The sequence below is a fragment of the Euleptes europaea genome, chromosome 1, assembly GCF_029931775.1.
Source record: "Euleptes europaea isolate rEulEur1 chromosome 1, rEulEur1.hap1, whole genome shotgun sequence".
Lineage (NCBI taxonomy): Eukaryota > Metazoa > Chordata > Lepidosauria > Squamata > Sphaerodactylidae > Euleptes > Euleptes europaea.
In genome coordinates, this window is record NC_079312.1 from 180323080 (window position 1) to 180348740 (window position 25661).

General features: G+C 50.1%; 1 protein-coding gene across 1 annotated transcript in view; it reads right to left on the reverse strand.

The window, feature by feature from the left end:
* TYK2 (tyrosine kinase 2) overlaps positions 1 to 25375 on the reverse strand; it is a 43935-nt gene extending 18560 nt beyond the window's left edge. The window contains exons 1-8 of the mRNA XM_056867227.1: positions 25189 to 25375; positions 23028 to 23151; positions 13128 to 13266; positions 11495 to 11658; positions 7886 to 8270; positions 1817 to 2011; positions 1081 to 1238; positions 591 to 708 (exon numbers count right to left, since the gene is read on the reverse strand). Coding sequence (XP_056723205.1) covers positions 591 to 708; positions 1081 to 1238; positions 1817 to 2011; positions 7886 to 8270; positions 11495 to 11658; positions 13128 to 13266; positions 23028 to 23151; positions 25189 to 25375 — 1470 coding nt within the window. The remainder of the gene's footprint in view (positions 1 to 590; positions 709 to 1080; positions 1239 to 1816; positions 2012 to 7885; positions 8271 to 11494; positions 11659 to 13127; positions 13267 to 23027; positions 23152 to 25188) is intronic.
* Between the last annotated feature and the right edge of the window lie 286 nt (positions 25376 to 25661).

Genomic DNA, 25661 nt, shown 5'->3' on the forward strand with positions numbered 1-25661 from the left:
ACTCTATATCATCCTGAAGATGCAGATCACAAAGTCCATTTTCTAGAAGACTGTCTATAGAGACAGAGATCGCCTGGCAAAGCAACAAATCTGAACTGAGACGTGTATCTATTCACTTTGATTCATGTAACGTTTGGCACTTTGCATTGTTTCAGTTATTACATATTGCAAGACCACTTTCTGTTTTGTTTTTGTATAAGTCGGATATTGTTTCCACTTACATTCTTGGCTTCCTATGCTGATTTTGGTGACACTGTCTATTGAGCAAAGTGGTGTTCTTTTTGTATGAACTGTTCCTCCACACAGCGCCAGTAACCAAACCACCACTAGTCTGAAGCAGACTGTAGAACAGGAGTGTCAAACATAAGGCCCCCGGGTCGGATCCAGCCCCTTCAGAACTCTTATCCAGCTTGTGAACCAGCTGAGGGAGCCACACACTCACCCCCCGTCCCAATCTGGGCTGGTGAGACATGGCCCAGCCCGGCCAAGTGACATTTATGTCATATCCGGCCTTCGTAACCATTGAGTTCAACACCCCTGCTGTAGAGCTTTACAAAAAGAAAGTCCATTGCCACTTTCTTAGAACTTACCTGGCCTCTCCTCACCACGGACAAGATAATTCTGTCGAAATCAAGGACGCTCCAACGAAGGGCGTACAGCCCGTCCTCCTGCTCCTCCCGCTTCAGTTTAGCCAAGATGAACTCCTCCCTAGGATCAGAAAACATTGCAGAGATCAACCTGAGGAGATCCCCGGTCCTCCATGACCAGAACGGTTCAGCGCACGTTACTACCAATGGAAGGCAACCGTAAGCCGCTTTGAGACTCCTTTCGGTAGAGAAAAGTGGGGTATAAACACCAACTCTTCTTCTCGTCATTCCAGGAATAATGTATTTTTTATTTAAAATTATTTTTCTCGTTCTTTGGAGCGCTGCCCCAGGCTGGTACCCTGGTATACACTGCACAGACCGGCCCTGATCAATTAAATTGCCCTGGTGACGCACGTTTGACCCCAACATGCAAAGAGGACCCTCTGAGCCTTATGGGCCCTACGCGTGGGTAACAGGAGGAGGAGCCACTCACTGCATGGGGCCGTGGATGCCGTTCAGGATGCTCATCACCAGCCGTGGCGGAGCGACCTCGTGGCACAGGTAGTGACTAGAATCCGCCGTCAATCGGAAGTAACCGTCTATCAGGGACACCAAGGAGAGAGCGGCCTCGTGGGACTGGAGCGTCAGTTCCTGGATACAAAAAAATGTAGGAGAGGCGTTAGGAATCCCTCCTGAGCAACAGCACTGGAAGGGCAGATCCCTGGGAACCTTGGCTGCCATTTACCACCTCGGCCTCTGTGCCCTGCTGTTGGCCCTCCAGAGGAACTGGTTGGCCCCTGTGTGAGACAGGGTGCTGGACTAGATGGACCCTCATTGGTCTGATCCAGCAGGGCTCTTCTGAGGTTCTTATCAGGGGAAGACCTCAGCCTTTATGCCCTGTTGTTGGACCTCCAAAGGAACTGGTTGGCCACTGTGTGAGATGGGATGCTGGACTAGATGGACCTTCATTGGTCTGATCCAGCAGGGCTCTTCTGAGGGTCACTGGGGGTGTGGGAGGAGGGAGGTAGTTGTGAATTCTCTGCATTGTGCAGGGGGTTGGACTAGATGACCCTGGTGGTCCCTTCCAACCCTATGATGCCATGATTCTATGTTCTTATTCCTGATATTGCCCCACCAGGGACACAGATGTTACACAATCACCATAAATCAAAAGAGTGACTTGTTCTCTCTCTGCAAGAGTGGAATGCCAGCACAAGTCTCCTACTTACCAAGCACTTATTGTCTTGACGGTGGATGCTGACTTTGCAGTCCTTGATGACGATGTGTGTGATCTCCTGGAAGTCACAGAAGCGCGCCCACTTGGTTTCACATTTTTCCACCGGCTGGTAGGGCCAGTTGCTTTTGTGGTCCTTGGTCTTGTTCTTCCTCCCCAAATAGCCCCTGTGCAGAAGGCCTTCTGCTCTCTGCAAGATCAAGAGACAAAGAGTCTGCGTCTGAACTGTGGGGTCTGTACCCATCAGCCTGTACTCTACCTATTTCAGCAACACTGCGGGAATAGTAAGAGGAGAAGAGGAAGAGGAAGAAGAAGAGTTGGTTTTTATATGCCGACTTTCTCTACCACTTAAGGGAGACTCAAACCAGCTCACAATCACCTTCCCTTCCCTCCCCACAACAGACTCCCTGTGAGGTAGGTGGGGCTGAGAGCTGTGACTAGCCCAAGGTCACCCAGCTGGCTTCGTGAGTAGGAGTGGGGAAACAAATCCTGTTCACCAGATTAGCCTCCGCCGCTCATGTGTAGGAGTGGGGAATCAAACCTGGCTCTCCAGATCAGAGTCCACTGCTCCAAACCACAGGTCTTAACCACTACACCACGCTGGCTCCCTCAACCATCAGAATGTAGGAATCAACAAGTCAGGATCAAAAACAAGGAAAGAAAGGATCCCGCTGGAAAAGTTTGACGCTTTCACTGTTCTTTGCACTTTCAGAACCTTCAAAGCCACCGGTGAAGAATACAGATCTGGGTGCTCCGACATCTGCCTCCGCAACGTTTCCCAGAATTTGAAGGTTTCATGGCTGTCTTGACCTGGATGGCCCAGGCTAGCCCAAACTCATCAGATCTTGGAAGTTAAGCAGCGTCAGCCCTGTTTAGTCCTTGGATGGGAGACCACCAAGGAAGACGGGGGCTGCTACGGAGAGGCAGGCAATGGCCAACCACATCTGTTTTTCTCTTGCCTTGACCTGGATGGCCCAGGCTAGCCCAATCTCCTCAGATCTCAGTAGCTAAGCTGTGCCAACCCTGGTTGGATGGGAGACCGCCAAGGAAGACCAGGGCTGCTACGCAGAGGCAGGCAATGGCCAACCACCTCCAGCAAACCACAGCACTTTCCACTCTCGCCACCAGAAAGAGTGTTTAACCATCTCTCTCTCTCTCTTAATGACAGATGAAATATTCAGAGAGCTGTTTTGGTCCATTGGGGGGGGGGGGAGAATCCCAGCACCATTAGCCCCAAGTAAGAAGTCAGAGAATAGTAAGCAAGCTTTCAAGTTCTCCAACACTAACAGCCATAACCAGGGGTGCAGAACAAAGAAAAACTTCCAACAGTCTTTTGCAACAGTCCCATAAAAGAATGGAACTTTGTACTCTTGTGTAGTTGCTATAACATATAGCTTGTGTACCTTCCAATAACTGAAACACCCTGCCCTTGCTCATATTATATAGGGATATGATCAATAATTGTGGCCCCTTGTTATTACCGTCCTCTCCACACGCAAAGAACTAGTATCATGTTTTCCTGCGATCTCTTTCTCTAAATTTAATTTTGATGAAAATTGCTGGCAGTTCTACAGGAGCACTGAACTCATTACTCTCCTCTCTCTCTGTCAGATCTTATTACATCCTTTAGCTACGCTACGTGAATTAAATAGCTGGCAACCATTTTTCACTGATAGCAATCGCAATGCCTGCTTGGAATATTTCCAGTCCAGACTACTGAAATGAGTTTTATATGATTCTATGAATTTAGGCAGAATGTGAGAGGGAGGGCAGGAAAGGAAGAGCCAGGGCTTGGATCTTATGGCCCCTTCTTTCATGCCCAGGTTAATGCCCATCGCCACTTTGGGGTCAGGAAGGAATTTTCCTCCAGGACAGAGGCCCAGGGATCCTGGAGTTTTTTTTTTTTTTTTGCCTTCCTCTGGTCACAGAACAGGGGGTCACTGGGGGAGTGTGGGGGGAGGTAGTTGTGCATTTCCTACGTTGTGCAGGGGGGTTGGACTAGATGACCCCTGGGGAACCCTTCCAGCTCTTTTTCCATGGGGCTGTCCATGATGACGGTATGGAACATTCAGCAAACTGCTACAGCCTCTACCAGTGCTGCAGCCTCAGCACTGGCTCCCTTCCATCTTGCAGGCTCAATTCCTGTTGCGAATGAACGACGCAGCTAAGTTGGACTGGCCTTTGTGTATCCACCTCTCTCTCTCTCTCTCTCTCTGCCTCAACTGCAACCTCCAAGATTGGCCAGGGAACCTTCTGAAGCCAGCATGATGTAGTGGTTAAGAGCAGTGGACTGTGATCTGGAGAACCGGGTTTGATTCCCCACTCCTCCACATGAGCGGCGGAGGTTAATCTGGTGAACTGGGTTGGTTTCTCTGCTCCTACACACAAAGCCAGCAGAGTGACCTTGGGCTTGTCACAGCTCTCGCAGCCCCTACCTACCTGACAGGGTGTCTGTTTGGGGAAGGGAAGGGAATTGTAAGCCGGTTTGATTCTCCCTTAGGTCGTAGAGAAAGTCGGCATATAAAAAAACAACTCTTCTTCTTCTTCTCCTTGGGATATCACAAAGTGAAGGAGAGGGATGGTCCCTTCAACTCCTTTGTAAGCATGGGTGATGGACTCGAATCTGTCACAGGGTGTCTGTTGTGGAGAAAGGAAGGGAAGGTGATTGTAAGCCAGTTTGAATCTGCCTTAAGTGGTAGAGAAAGTCGGCATGTAAAAACCAACTCTTCTTCTTCTTCTATGTCACCTGCGTGCCACTTCAGGTCATGCAAAAGCTCCCACTTAAGGAAGTCTCTGGCTACCCCCTAAGCTGATGTCAAATGGTTTTGCCACTAAGATCCAATTGTCTCACTAAGAAACGGAGACCGCTCTTGCCAGAATGTGTCAGCCTGGAACCAGTAGGAGACAACTTCCGGCCGCTGCCCTAACAGCATCAGCCAGCCACAAGGACGCACAACGACTTTTAACGTGGTGAGAGAACCAGCTTGGCGTGAGGTCAGGGGTGTTGGAATAGTTGCAATGTATAGCATGCAAAGGAACTGTGGTCAGCTAGTTAGGGCTGTAAGGCTAGAGACCTTTCCACCCTTTTTTCGCACCTCTTGTCTGTCCTTATACTGATATCTTAGGGGACAATTTCCTCCTCCTTCTCGGAAAGACCCCTTGTAACCGGCCGCCACCACTTGGGGATTTCCTGAGAACATCCAGACTGACCCACTGAGAAGGTCTCCTTCTTGTGCAGTGCAAGAATAACAAAGAAGGGGCAGGGTAGAAACCCTGAAAAATAGTTAATAACCAACTGTGTAGCATCCGTGCAGTCTTGTGTGTAGGGAAGAGATTCCGAGAAATATCCCGAAGAAATAGATTGTACTAGGTGAAGTCAAAAATTGTTTTAATGAAAAAAAAGTTTATTGTAAAAGAAGAAGAGTTGGTTTTGATATGCCGACTTTCTCTCCCACTGAAGGAAGAATCAAACCGGCTTACAATCACCTTTCCCCCCCCCCAACAGACACCCTGTCAGGTAGGTGGAGCTGAGAGAGTGTGACTAGCTCAACGTCACCCAGCTGGCTTCATGTGGAGGAGTGGGGAATTGAACTCGGTTCTCCAGATTAGCCTCCACAGCTCACGTGGGGGAGTGGGGAATCGAAACCGGTTCTCCAGATAAGAGTCCGCTGCCCAAACCACTGCTCTTAACCACTACAGCATGCAAAAGAGGGGGGGGGGAAGCACAGTGGGATTCAAAAGGGGTGGGGGAAAGGTGGAACAAAAAAACACAGGAGGGAAAACCACACAAGAACACAGCGCACAGGATCCCAAAATAAAAAGCAATGCAGCTGAACTGACGCAGCCAAGTTTGCTTTATTGAGGCCATAGCAGGTTCCTCAGAGCGTAGTGCCTGGCCCCAGGCCCTTCCCTTCTAAAGCCAACAGGCTTCTGCCCTCCACCCTGCCTCCTAGCACTTGAAAAGGGCACTTTAGTACAGAAGCCAGACCAAACCCTAAACGTGCAAAATAAAAATCTTCTTAGACATTCGTCTTGCACAGCAACCTTCTATTTACAGGTTCTTGATTATTTATTATGTTCCTGCCCGGGAATTAAGATCGCCGAGAGAGGCCCTCCTGATTGTCCCATGAATCAGAGAAGCTTTTTTGGAGGGCCTTTTCGGTGGCAGCCCCACGATTGTGGAACAACCTCCCCAGGGAGGTGCGCCTGGACCCCTCTCTTCCAGTCTTCAGGAGGCAGCTTGTGCCGCCCCGGGCACTTATCTTCAGGGGGCAGAGGGGCGGGTAGCACAGGAACGCAGGGAGTCAAGGGGGAAAAGGGGGAAAGGCGGGGGAGGAACAGACGACGCAGAGGGAACACTGCAGGGTTCCAACACTGGGGTCAGAGACGAGGTACAGAAAGATGGGAAGTGCAGAGGGATAGCATGCCAGGAGAGGATGGAGAGCGAGGCAAGGGTGAGGGAAGAGCAGGCGGAGGGGAGCCCCACGGGAAGTATGACACAAAAGGGGTCAGAAACACCGAAACAGGCAGGGGAACGAGACAAGGGAAGACAGCTGGACGCCAGAGCAGACGACGGGGCAGCACTCACCACTGTTATTGGAGAAGGCATAAGAACATAAGAAAGGCCCTGCTGGATCAGACCAAGGCCCATCAAGTCAGCAGTCTGTTCACACAGTCGCCAACCAGGTGCCTCTAAGAAGCCACAAACAGACGACTGCAGCAGCACCATCCTGCCTGTGTTCCACCGCACCCAAAATTATAGGCATGCTCCTCTAATACTAGAGAGAATAGGTATGCAGCATGACTAGTATCCATTCTAACTAACAGCCATGAATACTCCTCTCCTCCATGAATATGTCCACTCCCCTCTTAAAGCCCTCCAAGCTGGCAGCCATCACCACATCCTGGGGCAGGGAGTTCCACAATTTAACTATGCGTTGTGTGAAAAAATACTTCCTTTTATCTGTTTTGAATCTCTCACCCTCCAGCTTTAGCTGATGACCCCGTGTTCTAGTATTATGCGAGAGGGAGAAAAACGTCACCCTGTCCACTCTCTCTAAACCATGCATAATTTTATAGACCTCTATCATGTCTCCCTTTAGCCGCCTTCTTTCCAAGCTAAACAGGCAGGAGGCTGGGGTGGAAGAAAAAGGGGGATTGGGCGTGGGCCGGTAGTTGGTGGACATGTCAGGTGGTGGGCGGCCGATGTTGAAGGCCATAATAAAAAGCAGGGGCAACTGACAAGCTGAGGAGGAGTGGGTACCGGAGGACAACACGCAAGAAAACTACGCTTGCGATACTGCGGTAGGAAGGAGAAGTGACCAGTGGGACGAGCGGTCTCCAAACTTCCCTTCAGTCTGAGGCTTTGTCTAAACTCCTCCAGGGAGGTTGGGACAGAAGGCAGGGGTAGCAACGCAGTGCAGTAGAGAGCTGGAACCCCCTAGTGAGTCCGCTCTAGCGACGGAAGCTCACACAGCTGAAGGCGGTTTTATTTAGGACTGCATTTGATTAAAGCGGTCCTAAACTGTGGTTTCAAATTTCAGCTTTAGCTACTCTTATTTCATGTATTTTATTCATATTTTAAGCTGCCCGGAGCGCCGTAAGGAAGAAAGGTGATCAATAAATGCTTGAAATAAAACAAAACAAAATAAATATTATTTTAAAGTGTTTTGGATCACATCAAGGTTTCTCTTTGGATGAACTTTTATTTCAAATGGGTAATCTAGACTTTAAAAAAAGAGTCTGGGTCACTCAGGTTCAATAAAGACTTCTAAAACAGGCTCTATTCCAGTTCAAGGGATAGTTTTGGTCCGACTCCCAACCTGGTTTGATCATTGGTAAATCTGGTTTTTTTTTAATGTTCATACTCGATCAAAACCCTCGGGGCAGTCTATAAATCAAGCAAAATTTCATTCAAGACAGGATGGAGCAACACAGCAATCGGGAGGCCCTGCCAAATTCCCCTGAGAAAGTCGAGCGCTCTCATTCCCAAGGGCAGCCAACTCGGTAAAGACGCAGGGAGGGGGAGATCTACCCACGACAAGAGAGAGGGCGAAGAACCTACCTCGGCAGGGAGGAGCCGCCACTGAATGCCCTCGGTGCCCGTGATCCTGACCTCGTGGGTGGCAGGCCTGTCACCGCTGGGGGGGCCACGAGAGTCCTCTGGGGGGCCGTGCCCACCGTTGATGTAGAGCGGCAGCTTCTCGCCTTCTGAAATCGTTTCCAGCGAGACCACGGGAAACACCTCGCTCCCGAACCGAGGGGCCAAGTTCTCCAGTGTCACCAGATACTTGCACATGATGTCCTGCTCGGTCAGCTTGCCGGCGTTCATTGTGTGCTGCTGGAAGCGCTGCAGGAACTTCTTGAAGATGTTCCTCATGCGGAACCTGGTCAGGTAGTTGTTCTGCTGGATCTGCCGGCAGAAGGAGCGGGGGATGCACTCTTTGAAGCTGCAAGGGCCAGACGCACACGAAAACCGGAGTTAGCGGCAGAAACTGCAGAGCAGAGCCTTCACAGATACTGTGCCGGAGCTCAGTGATCGGCACCCCGGTTCTCTTCCACGATTCGACTTAGCTCCAATGACTCCACATTGATGTGCGCATCAACGATCAATGCAAACTGATGAACACACGAAGCTGCCTTACACTGAATCAGACCCTTGGTCCATCAAAGTCTAGTCAGACCGGCAGCGGCTCTCCAGGATCTCAGGCAGAGGTCTTTCACATCACCTCCTTGCTTAGTCCCTTTACCTGGAGATGCCGGGGATTGAACCTGGGACCTTCTGCATGCCAAGCAGATGCTCTACCACTGCACATCAAGCAGATGCTCTACCACTGAGCCACAGCCCCTCCCCATATATTGAAAAGGCCTAGAGAAGATGGTTATTCGGTTCTTGAACACACACTAAGCTGCCTTATACTGAATCAGACCCTTGGTCCATCAAAGTCAGTATTGTCTACTCAGACAGGCAGCAGCTCTCCAAGGTCTCAGGCAGAGGTCTTTCACATCACCTGCTTGCCTAGTCCCTTTAATTAGAGATGCCACTGGGGATTGAACCTGGGACCTTCTGCATGCCAAGCAGATGCTCTACCACTGGGCCACAGCCCCTCCCCTGTTCCAAGGGGAGGGGCTATGGCTTATTGGTACAGCATCTGCTTGGCATGCAGAAGGTTCCAGGTTCAATCCCCAGTGGCATCTCCAGTTTAAAGGATCAGCCAGTAGGTGATGTGAAACCCTGGAGAGCTGCTGCCACTCTGAATAGACAGTACTGACTGTGATCAACCAGTGGTCTGATTTAGTATAAGGCATTTGGGGAGGGGTCATGGCTCAGTGGTAGAGCCTCTGCTTGGCATGCAGAAGGTCCAATCTCTCCAGCATGTCCAGTTAAAATACCAGGCAGTGGGTGATGCAGAAGACCTTTCTCTGCCTGAGAGCCCGGAGAGCTGCTGCCTGTCTAAATAGATAAGACTGACCTTGATGGACGGATAGTCTGATTCAGCATATGTCCCGGGACGGGCCAGCTGCCCGGCTCCCGGGCCGACAGCTCTCCCGGACCCACAGCCCCGGGCCCAGGCTTACCCGCTGGAGAAGCGGAGGGGGTACAGCCAGTCGCCCAGCCCCCCCCAGAGAACCGGGGGAAGCCAACGCTGCTCCTTCTCTCTCCCCCAGGTAGCCGATCAGATGGGGCCCAGCAACCCAGGAGCGGAGCGGCGGCGCCGCAAATCCCGAGGCCCGGCGCGGCCAGAATGACGCGGCCGCACAGACTCCGCCCCCCTCAGCTGTTGAGCGGGCGGGCGCGGCTGGGGCAGGGGAGAGCGGCCGGCGCAGCTGAAGCCGATCGCCGCAAGACGCCGGCAACGCCCGGCTGGGGGGGGAGCACGGGGGCGGGACGGGGGTGTGGGGAAAAGGGGCGGGGCCTCTCTGGCTGGAAAAGGTGATAAGGCGAGAGGGGAGCCGCGGCCGGGGAGGAAGCCAAACGGAGGTTGTGAGGAGGCTGCGAGAGAGGGAGCCGATAACCTGGCAACGTCTGAGAGGGGAGAAAGCTCTGACTCCCCCTCGGACTGGTCTGAGGCCGAGGAGGCTCCTCCGCCCCCACCCTTGGTCCAGGCAGAGACCCCGGGGGTCCCAGAAGCCCAGGAGCGGCGTGACAGCATAAGGCAGCTTCGCGTGTTGGGGAGGGGCCGTGGCTCAGTGGCAGAGCATCTGCTTGGCACGCAGAAGGTCCCAGGTTCAATCCCTGGCAACTCTAGTTAAAAGGATTAGGCAAGTAGGTGATGTGAAAGACCTCTGCCTGAGATCCTGGAGAGCCCCTGCCAGCCTGAGAAGACAATACTGACCTTGATAGACCAAAGGTCTGATTCAGTATAAGGCAGCTACACGTGAGAGTTTCATTCAGGGGAAGGACCATGGCTCAGTGGCAGAGCCTCTGCTTGGCATGCAAAAGGTCCCAGGTTCTATCCCCGGCATCTCCAGTTAAAAAGGACCAGGCAGGAGGTGATGTGAAAGATCTCCACCTGAAACCCTAGAGAGCGACTGCCAGTCTGAGCAGACAGCACTGACCTTGATGGACCAAGAGTCTGATTCAGTATAGGGCAGATGTGTATGTAAGTAAGACACTGCCATATGTTTACACTGGCTAGATTTAACGTGCTACCATCTGCGCTCTGGACAGGAAGATACACTAATGTCCCATCTAATTGTCGATTCTCTCCTTGCTCTGCTAACCTGATTGAAACATTGGTTCACAAGGTTTCTCCACGGACGATTTTATGCACAGGCATGCTTGGATTTATTGGAACCTGTGTTAGTTGATTTTTAAAAAGTCCTCTGAGCAGAAGACTCTCAAAATCTTGCTGGCAGGGGCTGACCAAGGATCTACTGTATCTGTGGTGAAGTTTCTATTCTCTGTTATGAAAATATAGGCCAAGTTAACTTTCTGTGTATAAACTACTGGGATTCTAACGCTTACCGGTAAATGGTTAGTCCTTTTGATATGAATGATGTAGGCTGAGATTTTACATAGGTAATTTATTTTATGAAAGCGTTTTTTCCCTGCTTCTGAACAACCTATGGGCCATAATAAAAATCCGAGATCTCAGGGCTGAGAAGAGCTGGTTTTTATATGCTGACTTTCTCTGCCACTTAAGGAAGAATCAAACCGGCTTACTATCGCCTTCCCTTCCCCTCCCCACCACAGACACCCTCTGAGGTAGGTGGGACTGAGAGAGCTGTGACTAGCCCAAGGTCACCACTCCAAACCACTGTTCTTAACCACTACACCATGCTGGCTTTCCAGCATGGGGTTCGGGTTGCCAGCTCCAGGTTGGAAAACTCCTGGAGAAGAGTTGGTTTTTATATGCCGACTTTCTCTGCCACTTAAGGGAGACTCAAACCGGCTTACAATCACCTTCCCCTCCCCTCCCCACAACAGATGCCCTGTGAGGTAGGTGGGGCTGAGAGAGCTGTGACTAGCCCAAGGTCACCCAGCTGGCTTTGTGTGTAGGAGTGGGGAAACCAACCTGGTTCACCAGATTAGCCTCCGCCGCTCATGTGGAGGAGTGGGGAATCAAACCCAGTTCTCCAGATCAGAGTCCACTGCGCCAAACCACTGCTCTTAACCAATACACCATGCTGGCACATAATAAACAGGGCTTCCACCCCTGACGGTCATCACCTGATCCTCTCGGCCACATCTCCCAGGGAGGCGCCACTCCTGAGGGCCATGTGACAGAGATTGAGGACGGCCATCCCTAGGCTCTCATTCTTGAACTGGTGGATCTCCTGCTCGGTGTGAAGGTCTTTCAGAGAGGCCACATCGTTGATAAAGTCGTATTTCCCCTGGAGGAAAAGAAAAAGGAACAGCCTTGAAGGCCGCGCGTACTCACACAGAAGGGTCATAGAATCAGAGTCGGAAGGACCACCAGGGCCGTCTGGTCCAACCCCCTGCGCAATGCAGGAAATTCACAATTGCCTCCCCCCACGCACACACAGAGACCCCCTACTCCATGGCCAGAAGATGGCCAAGGTGCCCTCCCTCTCATGATCTGCCCAAGGTCATTGTCAGGTCCATGCTACCTACTAGAATCTAGGCTCTGAACAGATGCAGGCCAGGAGCTGGCTTTCTGTCAAGGCCAAGAGTCTGGCTACTTCTCAAGGTCTTCTTCTCATCCTTGCAAATCCTGTGTACAGTTTTGGTTCCTTTGATTATTTCAGTGTATGATGTTATGGCTTCTCTCCCTGGGAACCCTTATCTCGAAGTTATTGGGCTGTTTTGCTTTCTCTGCCTAGAATGCTTTTAACCTGTCCATCACATACCTAATGTCATTAACAGCCTCACCTGCGTGTGAGGCAGTCAGCTTCTTTTAATCTGTCTTTTTGCTCCTAATAAAGCAGCATTGCTTAGGATCACCTGCCTGGGCGTGTGTGCTTTTTGGGATGCTAGGGACAGATGCCTGAGTCTGGCAGTCATAGAATCAGCACTGCCGACAGATGGCCATCTAGCCTCTTAAAAAACCCCAGGGAAGGAGAGCCCATCCTTTCCAGGGTCCTGGCCAGATGGTGGTCCCTGGCAGCTATATATACTGAACTTAAAAAGATGCCGGGGATCCAACTTGTGATAACGTATTTATTTACTCGTGCCATACATAGTCCACCTTTCTCACTTGGACTCAAGGAGAATTGCACAGAGTGAGTCAGTACAGCCGACAAAATGGGATATTCAATAAAGAATGTTTCTTACCTTGACCTGGATGGCCCAGGCTAGCCTGATCTTGGAAACTAAGCAGGGTTGGCCCTAGTTAATACTTGGATGGGAGACCACCAGGGAAGCCCAGGGTCGGTATGCAGAGGCAGGCAATGGCCAACCAGCTCTGTTTGTCTCTTGCCTTGACCTGGATGGCCTATGCTAGCCCCATGTCCTCAGCTCTCAGAAGCTAAGCAGGGTTTGGTTCCAGTTAGTACTTGGATGGGAGACCACCAGGGAAGTCCACGGTCGCAATGCAGAGGTAGGCAATGGTCAACCACCTAAGCAGCCGTCAGGCACACAGCGGGCTAAATCTGAACAGGCAAAAAGAGAGGGGGGGGGGCGCACCAAAACAAATCGGAGACAAAAAAGGAAAGAATGGTGCCAGTCTTCACAATTGTTTTACTGTTTACATGGGACACTTGAACAGAGAAAGGTCCCCCTGGAGAAGCTCATGCGGAAAGTGTAGGAGTACTTTATTTATTAAATGTTACTCCCTTGCGCCATTCGATGCTTTTTGTCTCCGTCTGAATCTGAACAGGACAATGTCAATGAAGCTGCCTACCTGCTCAAAGAGATACTCAAAGGACGATTTATCCAGCAGGGAGCTCTGCGACCTGTCTTCCGGGTCGCTCAGGCGAGGGACGCTGCGACAGACAGCGGGCTCCTGATCGTTCATTCTGTGCCAGTTCCGGAAATAGTACCTGTGAAAGAGAAAGCAGGCCAACATGACGTCTGGGCATCGTACAGCTTTGTTCGAGCAAGGGGCGCCTCCCTCTGAGAAAGCAAGGCCTAGATCCGAAGTGTGCTTCTCACTTCAGCTTCCGCATTTCCAGCATCCACACATATCTAATCTCAGTAGTTGAATGTGTGTGGGGGGGAGAGGAGGAGGAAAAGAAGAAGAGTTGATTTTTATATGCTGACTTTCTCTACCACTTAAGGGAGACTCAAACCGGCTTACAATCACCTTCCCTTCCCCTCCCCACAGCAGACACCCTGTGAGGTAGGTGGGGCTGAGAGAGCTGTGACTAGCCCAAGGTCACCCAGCTGGCTTCATGTAGAGGAGTGGGGAAACCCACCCGGTTCACCAGATTAGAGTCTGCTGCTCAAGTGGAGGAGTGGGGAATCGAACCTTGTTCTCCAGATTAGAGCCCGCCACTCTTAACTACTACACCATGCTGATAGGGAGATAAGCAAAGCCATCACCTCGAGTTTGCCACAAGGAGAAGAAAGGCAGTACGCAAGTAGAGTGTGTGAAAAGGATCTTGGGGTCTTAGTAGACCAAACACTGAACATGAGTCAGCAGTGTGATGAGGTAGCTCAAAAGGCAAATGCGATCTTGGGCTGCACCAGAGAAGTAGAGTGTCCAGATCATGCAAAGTGATGCTATTGCTTTACTCTGCTCTGGTTAGACCTCACCTGGAGTACTGTGTTCAGTTTTGGGCACCGCAATTTAAGAAGGATGTAGACAAGCTGGAATGTGTCAAGAGGAGGGCAAGAAAGATGGTGAGGGGTCTGGAGACCAAGTCCTATGAGGAAAGATGGAAGGAGCTGGGTATGTTTCGCCTGAAGAGAAGACTGAAAGGGGACATGATAACCATCTTCGAGTCCTTGAAGGGCTGTCATATAGAGGATGGTGCCGAGTCGTTTTCTGTTGCCCCAGAAGGTCCAACCAGTGGGTTGGAATCAAATCAAAAGAGTTTCCGTCTAGACATTAGGAAAAACTTTCTAACCTTTAGAGCGGTTCCTCAGTGGAACAGGCTTCCTCAGGAGGTGGTAAGAGCTCCTTCCCTGGAGGTTTTTAAGCAGAGGATAGATGGCCATCTGTCAGCAATGCTGATTCTATGACCTTAGGCACATCATGAGAGGGAGGGCATCTTGGCCATCTTCTGGGCATGGAGTAAGGATCACTGGGGGTGGGGAAGGTAGTTGTGAATTTCCTGCATTGTGCAGGGGGTTGGACTAGATTTCCATAGTGGTCCCTTCCAACTCTATGATTCTAAGTGTTCTAACAAAATCCCAGAAAAACAAGTAAATGAAGTTGTAGTTATACAATGGAGTGAAGCCGAAGCTATCTCACCAGATGAAGCAAGTTTATGGAATGCTTTGGGTCTCTCCTGCAGGGAAAGCACATGCCTCCTGGGAATATAGGCAATAGGGCACCAGCCCTTGAAGAAAGCTATCCCGGCATTTCACGTCCGTAGCTATTATTGTGGAATGGACTTGGCAGCAGGCTCTCTGGATTGATTTTTTGGCTGGCCGCTTCCAAGACAAGCAGGTGTTGAAAGCCAATGAATCACCCAGCTAGAGCCCCAAAGCTACAACAGCGGCCTGCCCGGGCAACCTGCCTTCATGGGTGATCTCCAAGCAGTATCACGGAGAGCTCTGCCCCTTTAGGCAGGCTGGGACAAATCGGGGAAGCCACCTGCCAAGCTTCAAAGCCAGGATTAGCAACCCCTTCCTCAAAACATACTGACGCAGGGATAAAACATCTCTGTGTTACCGATGGTCATTCCTTTGGGACGTTTTAAAATGAAACGCCCTCCAATGTTTCACAGGCAAATACAGACACACTTGCCATGCTCCTGTTTTCCTAGAAGGATTACTACTTGTAGCATAGTTAAATTGTGGAACTCCCTGCTCCAGGATGTGGGGATAGCTGCCAACTTGGAAGGCCAAGGGCCATCAAGTCCAGCAGTCTGTTCACACACAGTGGCCAACCACATGCTCCTGGGAAGCCCACAAACAAGACGACTGCAGCAGCATTATCCTGCCTGTGTTCCACAGCACCTAAGATAATAGGCATGCTCCTCTGATCCTGCAGAGAACAGGTATGCATCATGACTAGTATCCATTTTGATTAGTAGCCATGGATAGCCCCATCTTTTATAAGAAGATAAGGAAGGCCCTGCTGGATCAGACCAAGGCCCATCAAGTCCAGCAGTTTGTTCACATGGTGGCCAGCCAGGGGCCTCTAGGAATCCCACAAACAAGACGACTGCAGCAGCATTATCCTGCCTGTGTTCCACAGCACCTAAGATAATAGGCATGCTCCTCTGTTCCTGGAGAGAATAGATATGCATCATGACTAGTATCCATTTTTACTAGCAGCCATGGATACCCCTCTCCTCCATGAACATGTCTACTCCCCTCTTAAAGCCTTCCCAGTTGGCAGCCATCACCACTTCCTGGGGCAGGGAGTTCCACCATTTAACTATGTGTTGTGTGAAGAAATGCTTCCTTTTATCAGTTTTGAATCTCTCACCCTCCAGCTTCAGCAGGTAACCCCATGCATTCTAGTATTATGAGAGAGGGAGAAAAGCTTTGTATTCCAAAAGACTTTTATCCAATGTTTCCAACAGAAAAGTTAGAAATTCTGGGGAGTACGGGGGCGGGGGGAACCTTCCTTTGAAATATTTTGTCTTTTGCAATGAGTGAAATAATTTTTTAACTTTTACTTTAATGATACTGCTCATGTAGCCAATTCGGCCTTGAACAGTGTCACACTGAGAATGAAACTAAAGAAAAAGGAACGGAAATAATTTTTTTTGAGAGCCAGTGTGGTGTAGCAATTAAAGTGTTGGACTAGGATCTGGGAGACCCAGATTCAAATCGCCACTCTGCCATGGAAGCTCACTGGGTGACCTTGGGCCAGTCACACACTCTCAACCTAACCTACCTCATAGGGTTGTTGTGAAGATTAAATGGAGGACAGTAGAATGATGTAAGCCGCTTTGGGTCCTCACTGGGGAGGAAAGGCCGGATAGAAATGAAACAAGACTTGAGAGCTTGATCAACCCAGTGGCATTCAGATGCTCCACACGGAGTCAAGTGACCCTGTCCTTAGATTGATCATACTACGGAGAGCACTTAAAAGACTGGCGATATCTAATCATGATCATGGCAGCCATAGTTACAATAGAAACGAAATGGAAAACTGAAGAATGCCCCAGCATAGCAGAATGGGAAAGCAAACTGGCTGAATACACATCTACGGCAAATCCCACAAACTATGTTAAGGAGAAGAAGAGGTAGGTAAGGCTGAGAGAGCTCTAAGAGAGCTGTGACTAGCCCAAGGGAGGGAAAGGGAAGGAGATTGTAAGCCGGTTTGAGTCTTCCTTAAGTGGTAGAGAAAGTCATCATATAAAAACCAAGTCTTCTTCTTCTTCGTCTCTCTGCCGCTTAAAGGATATTGAGCACCCAGACAACTACTGATCCACCAGTCTGAGAAATGAACTGCAAACACCCAAGCCAGCTAAATAAGGCCTGGGGTGGACATGTGGTCCTCCCATGCAGGCACCGTAAGGCCTGTGGCTTGCTGACGGTGGCCCTGTGTGGGCCGTGTCGGCAGAACCAGCAACAGTCCAAGATGTCCTCGTGGCTCATCTTTTGCTTTAAGTTGCAGCCAGCTGGGCTCTTATTTAAATGTAGGGACTGTGGCTCAGTAGCATGGTAGAGCGCCTGCATGCAGAAGGTCCCAGGATTCAATCCCCAGTATCTCCAGTTAAAAGGATTAGGTAATAGGCAATGTGCAAGACCTTTACCTGAGACCCTGGAAAGCTGCTGCCAGTCTGAGTAGACAATACTGACCTTGATGGACCAATGGTCTGATTCAATATAAGACAGCTTCATGTTTGGGAAGGAGGCCAGGGCTCAATGGTAGAGCCTCTGCTTGGTATGCAGAAGGTCCCAGGTTCAATCCCTGGCATCTCTACTTAATAGGATGAGGCAGCAGGTGATGGGAAAGACCTCTGCCTGAGACCTGGAGAGTGCTGCCAGCCTGAGTAGACAATACTTGGTGGACCAAGATTCTGATTCAGTATAAGGCAGCTACATGTGTACTTTGTAGACTGGCCTGCGTCCCCAGCAAGATAGAAAAGATACAACAGTTCCAACGAAGGGTGCTATGAAAATTAGGGGAAGGTGAGAAGAGGCTAGCCGGAAGTCCCCTCCCTTCAAAAACCACATACTTGCTTTGGGTACAGCAAGCGGAACTCTATTTTTGCCTGTCTGCGACGCTCAGTTAAAACTTGCAGCCAAACCACATTAACCAAGATACAGAAGCACGGGACCTGAACAAAGAAGTCTGCTAAGAGGCAGAGAGAAAACGGTGCAGTTCTCACATCAATCACATTCGGTACGCTGGAAGTATTTCCCATTATCGACAGGAGCATGTTTACTGACCCAGCGTGGTGTAGTGGTTGAGACCAGTGGTTTGGAGCGTGGAGTCTGATCTGGAGAACTGGGTTTGATTCCCCATTCCTCCACATGAAGCCAGCTGGGTGACCTTGGGCTAGTTACAGTTCTCTCAGCCCCACCTACCTCACATGGTGCCTGTTGTGGGGAGGGGAAGGTGATTGTAAGCTGGTTTGAGTCTCCCTTAAGTGGTAGCGAAAGTCGGCAGACAAAAACCAACTCTTCTTCTTCTTCCTTTCTGCATTGAGGTTTGCTGTTATTGCATTTAAAAGGTCTCTAGGCTGAATCCTATGAGTTGAAAACAGAAGGAGTTTATGGAATTCCCTCCCTTCCCCCTGAATCTTTCAAAAAGCTGTCCCAGAAGGCCGAGGGATGCTTCAGAATAGAATGAGGTGCAGCTGAAGAGGTGGCGGGGAGAAGAGGAGAATCGGCAAAAACCGTCCTTTGCAACGAGAGCTTCTTCAAATCACAGAAGACATTTTCTAAGAGGGGAGGGGTGATTCCTGCAAATGTTTCTTCAAGCAGTAGCCCCCACTCCGCATCCCATTCTAAACTCCCCCCCCCCAATCCACGGCAATAGCTTTTGGGGGAATTGCTAGAGAAAGGGAGAAGGGAGTGAACGAGGACGAACTTCCTGACAGTTAGAAGGGTTCCTCGGTGGAGCAGGCTTCCTCGGGAGGTGGCGGGCTCTCCTCCTTTGGAGGTTGTTAAGCAGAGGATCGATGGCCACCTGACAGCAATGGTGATTCTATGACCTTAGGCAGATCATGAGAGGGAGGGATGAGCCTGCGCTCGGATCTCGTGGCCCTTTCTTACACGCCCAGGGTAATGCCGATCGATCGCCACTTTGGGGTCAGGAAGGAATGTTCCTCCAGGTCAGGTTGGCCAGGGATCCTGGAGTTTTGCCTTCCTCTGGGCACAGAGCAGGGTCACTGAGTGGGGGGGGTAGTTATGATTTACCAGCATTGTGCAGGAGGTTGGACTAGATGACCCTTGTGGTCCCTTCCAGCTCTATGTTACTACGAAGTTTGGTTCTGCAAATTCCTTCCACTGTCGGGGTGGGGGGGAGACACACACATAAGAAGCTTCAGTCCTGTAGGAATTAAGGCTTTCGGGGGCTTTAAAATTAGCACCTTCAGTCCAGCCTGGCAGCTATCCAGTAGTCAGTGTTAACTCTTATGTGCATTCTCTATTATGCTCCCGAAAGCAGGCTGCAGTATTCTGCTGCCAGCAAAAGCCGGTAAACTGTTTTCAAGGGCCCCAAGTACGACCAATTTCAGCAGTCAAGAGGTTACAACGGATGACCAAATCCTTCTTCAAGAATCCTCCTCCTGTTATAAGACAGATGCGACTGACAGAAGGCACTTCCTGTACCAGCCACAGGTGTTACATGGGCCTCCAGGAAGGGAACCTGGCCCAGGGCTATGCCCAGACTCTGCAACCATTACAGCAAGCCCATCAACAGCAAGTACACATGAACACATGAAGCTGCCTTATACTGAATCAGACCCTCGGTCCATCATAGTCAGTATTGCCACTCAGACCAGCAGCGGCTCTCCAGGATCTCAGGCAAGAGGTCTTTCGCATCACCTACCTGCCTAGTCCCTTTAAATAGAGATGCCGGGGATTGAATCGGGGACCTTCTGCATGCCAAGCAGATGTTTTGCCACTGAGCCACGGCCCCTCCTCTAAAGCAGTGCTTCATGCATGAACACACATGAAGCTGCCTTCTACTGAACCAGACCCTTGGTCCATCAAAGTCAGTATTGTCCGCTCAGAATGGCAGTGGCTCTCCAGGGTCTCAGGCAGAGGTCTTCCACATCACCTACCTGCCTAGTCCCTTTAACTGGAGATGCCAGGGATTGAACTGGAGACCTTATGCATGCCAAGCAGATGCTCTGCCACTGAGCCATTGCCACTCTTAACTTATCCAGTCTGGATGCAACTTCAGCCCACTCAACCTCATCTGCCTGACTACAACCCCCTAACACCGATTGGCTGCAAAGACAGCAGCCCTCGTTGCTTCATTAGCAAAGGTACCAAGCTGAGCATGGTCACCGTGTCACAGACACTCCAAAATCCAAACTGCAACCGTCTGTTTGCACGCTGTGACCCCACAAGCCAAACGGTGGTTCCCTCCCAAGCACGTGTCTGAAATCCGCAGCAGAATCGTCGCTCCCCAACAGATGTTCTAGATGCAGGAACGAGAGGTGACGGATGGAGCCCAAAGATCCACAAGTCCCAACAGTTCTCCTTATCAGCCTATAGGTGCAGATCATCCAGATGTGCTGCCTCTGCGCCGTAACTGGGTCAGCAGCTCAACCAAGGAATGTCACAGGAAAACACCTCAACCAGCTGTGCCTGAACTCTCATAAGAACATAAGAAAGCCCCTGCTGGATCAGATCAGAGACCCATCAAGTCCAGCAGTCTGTTCACACAGCGGCCAACCAGGGGCCTCTAGGAAGCCCACAAGCAAGACGACTGCAGCAGCACCATCCTGCCTGTGTTCCACCGCACCCAAAATAATGCTCCTCTGATACTAGCGAGAATAGGTATGCATCATGACCAGTATCCATTTTTACTAGTAGCCATGGATAGCCCCATCCTCCATAAGAAGAAAAGCCCTGCTGGATCAGACCAAGGCCCATCACGTCCAGCAGTCTGTTCCCAGTGGCCGACCAGGTGCCTCCAGGAAACCCATAAACAAGACGGCTGCAGCAGCATTATCCTGCCTGCGTTCCACAGCACCTAATATGATAGGCATGCTCCTCTGTTACTGCACAGAACAAGTATGCACCATAACTAATATTCATTCTGACAAGTAGCCATGGATACCCCTCTCCTCCATGAACATGTCGAAGATGAAGAAGAAGAAAGAGGAGGAGGAAGAGGAGGAAGAAGAGTTGGTTTTTATATGCTGACTTTCTCTACCACTTAAGGGAGAATCAAACCAGCTTACAATCACCTTCCCTTCTCCTCCACACAACAGATACCCTGTGAGGTAGGTGGGGCTGAGAGAGTGTGACTAGCCCAAGGTCACCCAGCTGGCTTCGTGGGGAAGAGTGGGAAAACCAACCCAGTTCTCCAGATCAGAGTCTGCCGTTCTGGATGCTCCAACCACCTCTGGCTCAGATGCCCTCACCTTGGAGATTGTGCCAGCAGAGACCCAAGGGCAGTCCCCCAATAGGCACAATGACTCAGACTCTAATGAGTCAATCCTTGGATGTGTTATCCTGTTCTGTAACCTAAACACACTCTTCTGGCTGTAATTCAGCTGATGAAATGCGGCTGAGGGTGTGTGTGTGTGTGGGGGGGAGATTTGATTTCTTTATTGCCATTTCACAAAGCTGCCATCAGGCTCTGTTCCATAAGAACATAAAAAGAGCCCTGCTGGATCAGACTGAAGCCCATCAAGTCCCACAGTCTGTTCACACAGGGGTAAAGCAGGTGCCTCTGGGAAGCCCACAAACAAGACGATTGCAGGAGCATTATCCTGCCTGTGTTCCACGGCACCGAATATCATAGGCATGCTCCTCTGATCCTGGAGAGATTCCATCAGATTCAGCTCCAGTTGTCTGCCGCGTGCTCCAGCCATCCCCGTTTGCACCCAAAGGTCACTGCTGTCCGGGTTTTTTAAATGGGAGTCCAGTTACTACAAATGAGACTAGGTAAAGGTAGTCTCCTGTGCAAGCACCAGGTCATTCCTGACCTATGGGGTGACGTCACCTCCCGACATTTACTAGAAAGACTGTGTTTATGGGGTGGTTTGCCAGTGCCTTCCCCAATCATCTTCCCTTTACCCCCAGCAAGCTGGGTACTCATTTTACCGACCTCAGAAGGATGGAAGGCTGAGTCAACCTCGAGCCGGCTACCTGAAAATGACTTCCGTCGGGATCGAACTCCGGTCATGAGCAGAGCCTTGAATGCAGTACTGTCGCTTACCACTCCGCACCACCGAGCTCCTTCCAAATGAGACTAGATCTCCCCTGATCTATATACTATAAATCAGTGTCGGTCAGATCCAACCCAAAGGTCTTCCCAAAAAAACAGTTTTAAGAGAAGGAAGGATCTTGCCAGATCAGAAAACGCAGGTTAATTTAACCAACGGGTTAGGTTTGTTGTTTGACATACCGAACAAAACAAAGTTCCAGCCAGAAATAAGAATCAAAATAAAGATTCTAATTTATGAGCCCTAGAAGACAAAGGCAGGCATTAATAGCTTGCTTCGGTCTACAGTAAAAATCAAAGTCCTTCTCTTGTCGTTTTTGGCAGAACGTGCAGCACGGAATTCAACGCAAACAGCTTTTGCTACAGACTGAAGATAACCTTCCCACAGGCTTGGCTGCATTCTCTTGGGAAAACATGGCTGGAAACTAACATGAAGACTCAAGGTAAGGAAGGCAGAACCCAGGGGGACTAAAACGGTTCTCCCACCAACCACGCAGTTTTCATCCTAACGAAAGGCAAACAGAAATTTTGGTCCAGGAAAAAGCTTCCTTTGAGATTATTTGCTAGAACCTGAGCAGAGAAGGCTGAGTGTCTGTGGGCCAGATGGCCACTTCATACCGAGCATAATGCAGGCCCAGGCTTAACACGTTAATAATTCAGACAACTTAATATAGATTTAAGGGTATACAAGGGTGTGACAGGAAGCAACAGTTGGCCTTTTAATGCAAGAGGAAGAGCGCTTTGATATTATTATATCAGAAGAAGTCTGAAGAAGAAGCCAGAAGAAGAGTTGGTTTTTATATGCCGACTTTCTCTACCACTTAAGGGAGACTCAAACCAGCTTACAATCGCCTTCCCTTCCCCTCCCAACAGACACCCTGTGAGGTAAGGTGGGGCTGAGAGAGCTCTAAGAGAGCTGTGACTAGCCCAAGGTCACCCAGCTGGCTCCGTGTGTAGGAGAGGGGAAACAAATCCAGTTCACCAGATTAGCCTCCGCCGCTTATGTGGAGAAGTGGGGAATCAAACCCGGTTCTCCAGATCAGAGTTCACCGCTCCAAACCACCGCTCTTAACCACACCACCATGCTGGCTCTCTCCGCACAGGAATCAGAGAGCAGGGGAAAATAAGCATATTCAAGCTCCTCTGTTGGCATTAAGCACGGCCCTCTGGCCCAATCGCCCCTCTTCAGGGCAGACATCAAAGCCCATCACGGGAGGTGGGCACTCCAGCTACACCGATTTCAAAGCCCTCTCTGAGCGCCCTTGGTGTTGGTGTAAAGAGGAAGGAAGGGAGACACCCGAAGGGCCAAGCGGCACTCACCTCATGCGGAAATGCAGGGTCAACTTCATTCCATTGCTGAGGTCAAAAACGTGGTTGGGAGGGTACCACAGCTTGGCTTGGGGATTGTAGAGGGCAAACAGACTGTAGCAGATGGGGGTGATCCCTGTAGATAACAAGAAGAAGGCTGAGAAACAGACATTTTTCATGCTTATCCCATTTGAATCATACCGGGCACAATTTCCAGAAAGCTGCTCTTCATCAGCCAGCCATTTCCTAACTGTTCCTTTCCCAGAGACAGGATTCTTTCCCATATTTTAATTTTTTTAATCTATGGATTTAAAACATTTTTACACCAACTTTCCACCAGATCAGGGTCCGCAAATCAGAGGACATTAAACGCATAGTTAAATTGTAGGACTCTCTGCCCCAGGATGTGGGGATGGCTGCCAAATTGGAAGGCTTGAAGAGGGGAGTGGACATGTTCCTGGAGGAGAGGGCTATCCAGGGCTACTAGTCCAAATGGATACGTTATGATGCATACTTCTTCTCTCCCTAGCATCAGAGGAGCATGCTTATTATGTTAGGGGCTTTGGAACACAGGCAGGATAATGCTGCTGCAGTCGTCTTGCGTGTGGACTTTGTAGAGGCACCTGGTTGGACCCTGTGTGAATGGACTGCTGGACTTGATGGGCCTTGGTCTGAACCAGCATGGCCTTTCTTACGTACTTATGGAGGATGAGACTATCCATGGATACAAATCATGATGCACACCTATTCTCTCCAGGATCAGAGGAGCATGCCTATTATATTAAATGCTTTGGGACACACGCAGGAGAATGCTGCTGGAGTCGTCTTGCTTGTGGGCTTCCCAGAGGCACCTGGTTGGCCACTGTCTGAACAGACTGCTGGACTTGATGGGCCTTGGTCTGATCCAGCAGGGCTTTCCTTATGTTCTTATGGAGGATGGGGCTATCCATGACTTCTAGTCCAAACAGATACTAGTCATGATGCATCCCTCTTCACTCCAGTATCAGAGGAGCATGCCTATTATATTAGGTGCTGTGGAACGCAGACAGGATAACGCTGCTGCAGTCGTCTTCCTTGTGGGCTTCCTGGAGGCATCTGGTTGGCTACTGTGTGAACAGGCTGCTGGACTTGATGGGCCTTTTTCTGATCCAGCAGGGCCTTTCTTATGTTCTTATTAATATTACAAAATAATTCAATAAAAACATCTAAACAAACACTTGAAGCAGGGAGGAGGGCCAATAAAAGGAAATATCAGGGTCCTTCTGTGTGAAAAGCATGTGCTCTGTGAATGAGCTGTGATCCTTCATCTCTGGAGCAGTCCCCTCGTGGCGCTACAACATCTTCACGCCCAGCCAGGTCTCGAGTCAGGAGTCCAAAAACAGCACCGGGAAGACAAGATGCTCAGCTTCCCCCAGTGGTATGGAAGATCCAGCTGCAGAGTATCAGTCAGGACCCAGGCCACAACTATATTCTCTGCAGTGAAACCACTGGGCAGAGCTTGGACTGCAGTACTGCAGCTTACCACTCTGTGCCACGGGGCTCATTAACCCTTTTACCTCCTCAGAACAGCCCTGTTGGATTGTGGTGTATTCCCCCTCTCTGGCAGTCTTTAAACAAGCACTTGTCAGGGATGCTCTAGGCTGATCCTGCATAGAGCAGGGGGCTGGACTAGAGGGCCTCTATGGCCCCTTCCAGCTCTAGGATTCTACGATCTACAATTCTATGAAACATAATTAGGATCTGGCAAGCCAAGGCCAAAAGAGATTAAGTAAATTTGCTGTGCTTGTGAAAGGAGGAACAGAGCCCAGCCTCTGTTTTAACCACAACAAATCACAGAGCACAAGCTTTTCAGACAGGTCCCTGATAATTCCTTTTATTGGCCCTCCCTACTCCTACACATCAAGCCAGCTGTGTCAGGCTAATACTTGTGCAATGCTTCACTCCTTTCTGGTGGTTCCGGACTTCTCAAACCCCAATGCACTAGTTAATGAATGTCCCGTTTTGTTGATTGTACTGACTCGCCTTGAGCGTCAGTGTGAAAGGTGGACTATAAACAACGAAAGAAAGCAAGAGAACAAGAAAAGAAAGAAAGAAGTTTTTGTTAGGCTATTGAGAGCGGCGTGTCTCCCACCAAGAGACCGGCGGAAGAGTCAGAGCCCCACAGACAACTTACCGATCTTCTGCGCGATATTGATGCAGATCTCTTCCGCGGACATCTTCCCATTAATGTACATCCGATACTTTTCCTCTTCCTCCCAACCCTTCCGGTAAAGATTCACCTTCAGTCCTCTGTCTGGTGGAGAACGGCACCCCTCCATGTCTGACTCGCTGTGCTTCACTGCACAGTGGCACAGGGGCATGGTAAGAGAGTCTGCGGGTCCCTAGAGGGGAAAAAACAAAAAGCTTCACTAAGAGGGAGGACACAAAAAAGATTTTCAAGAACCAAATAGAAGAAGAGTTGGTTTTTATATGCCGACTTTCTCTTTCACTTAAGGGAGAATCAAACCGGCTTACAATCACCTTCCCTTCCCCTCCCCACAACAGACACCCTGTGAGGTAGGTGGGGCTGAGAGAATGTGACTTTGCCCAAGGTCACCCAGCTGGTTTCATGTGGAGGAGTGGGGAAACCAACCCAGTTAAGTGGTT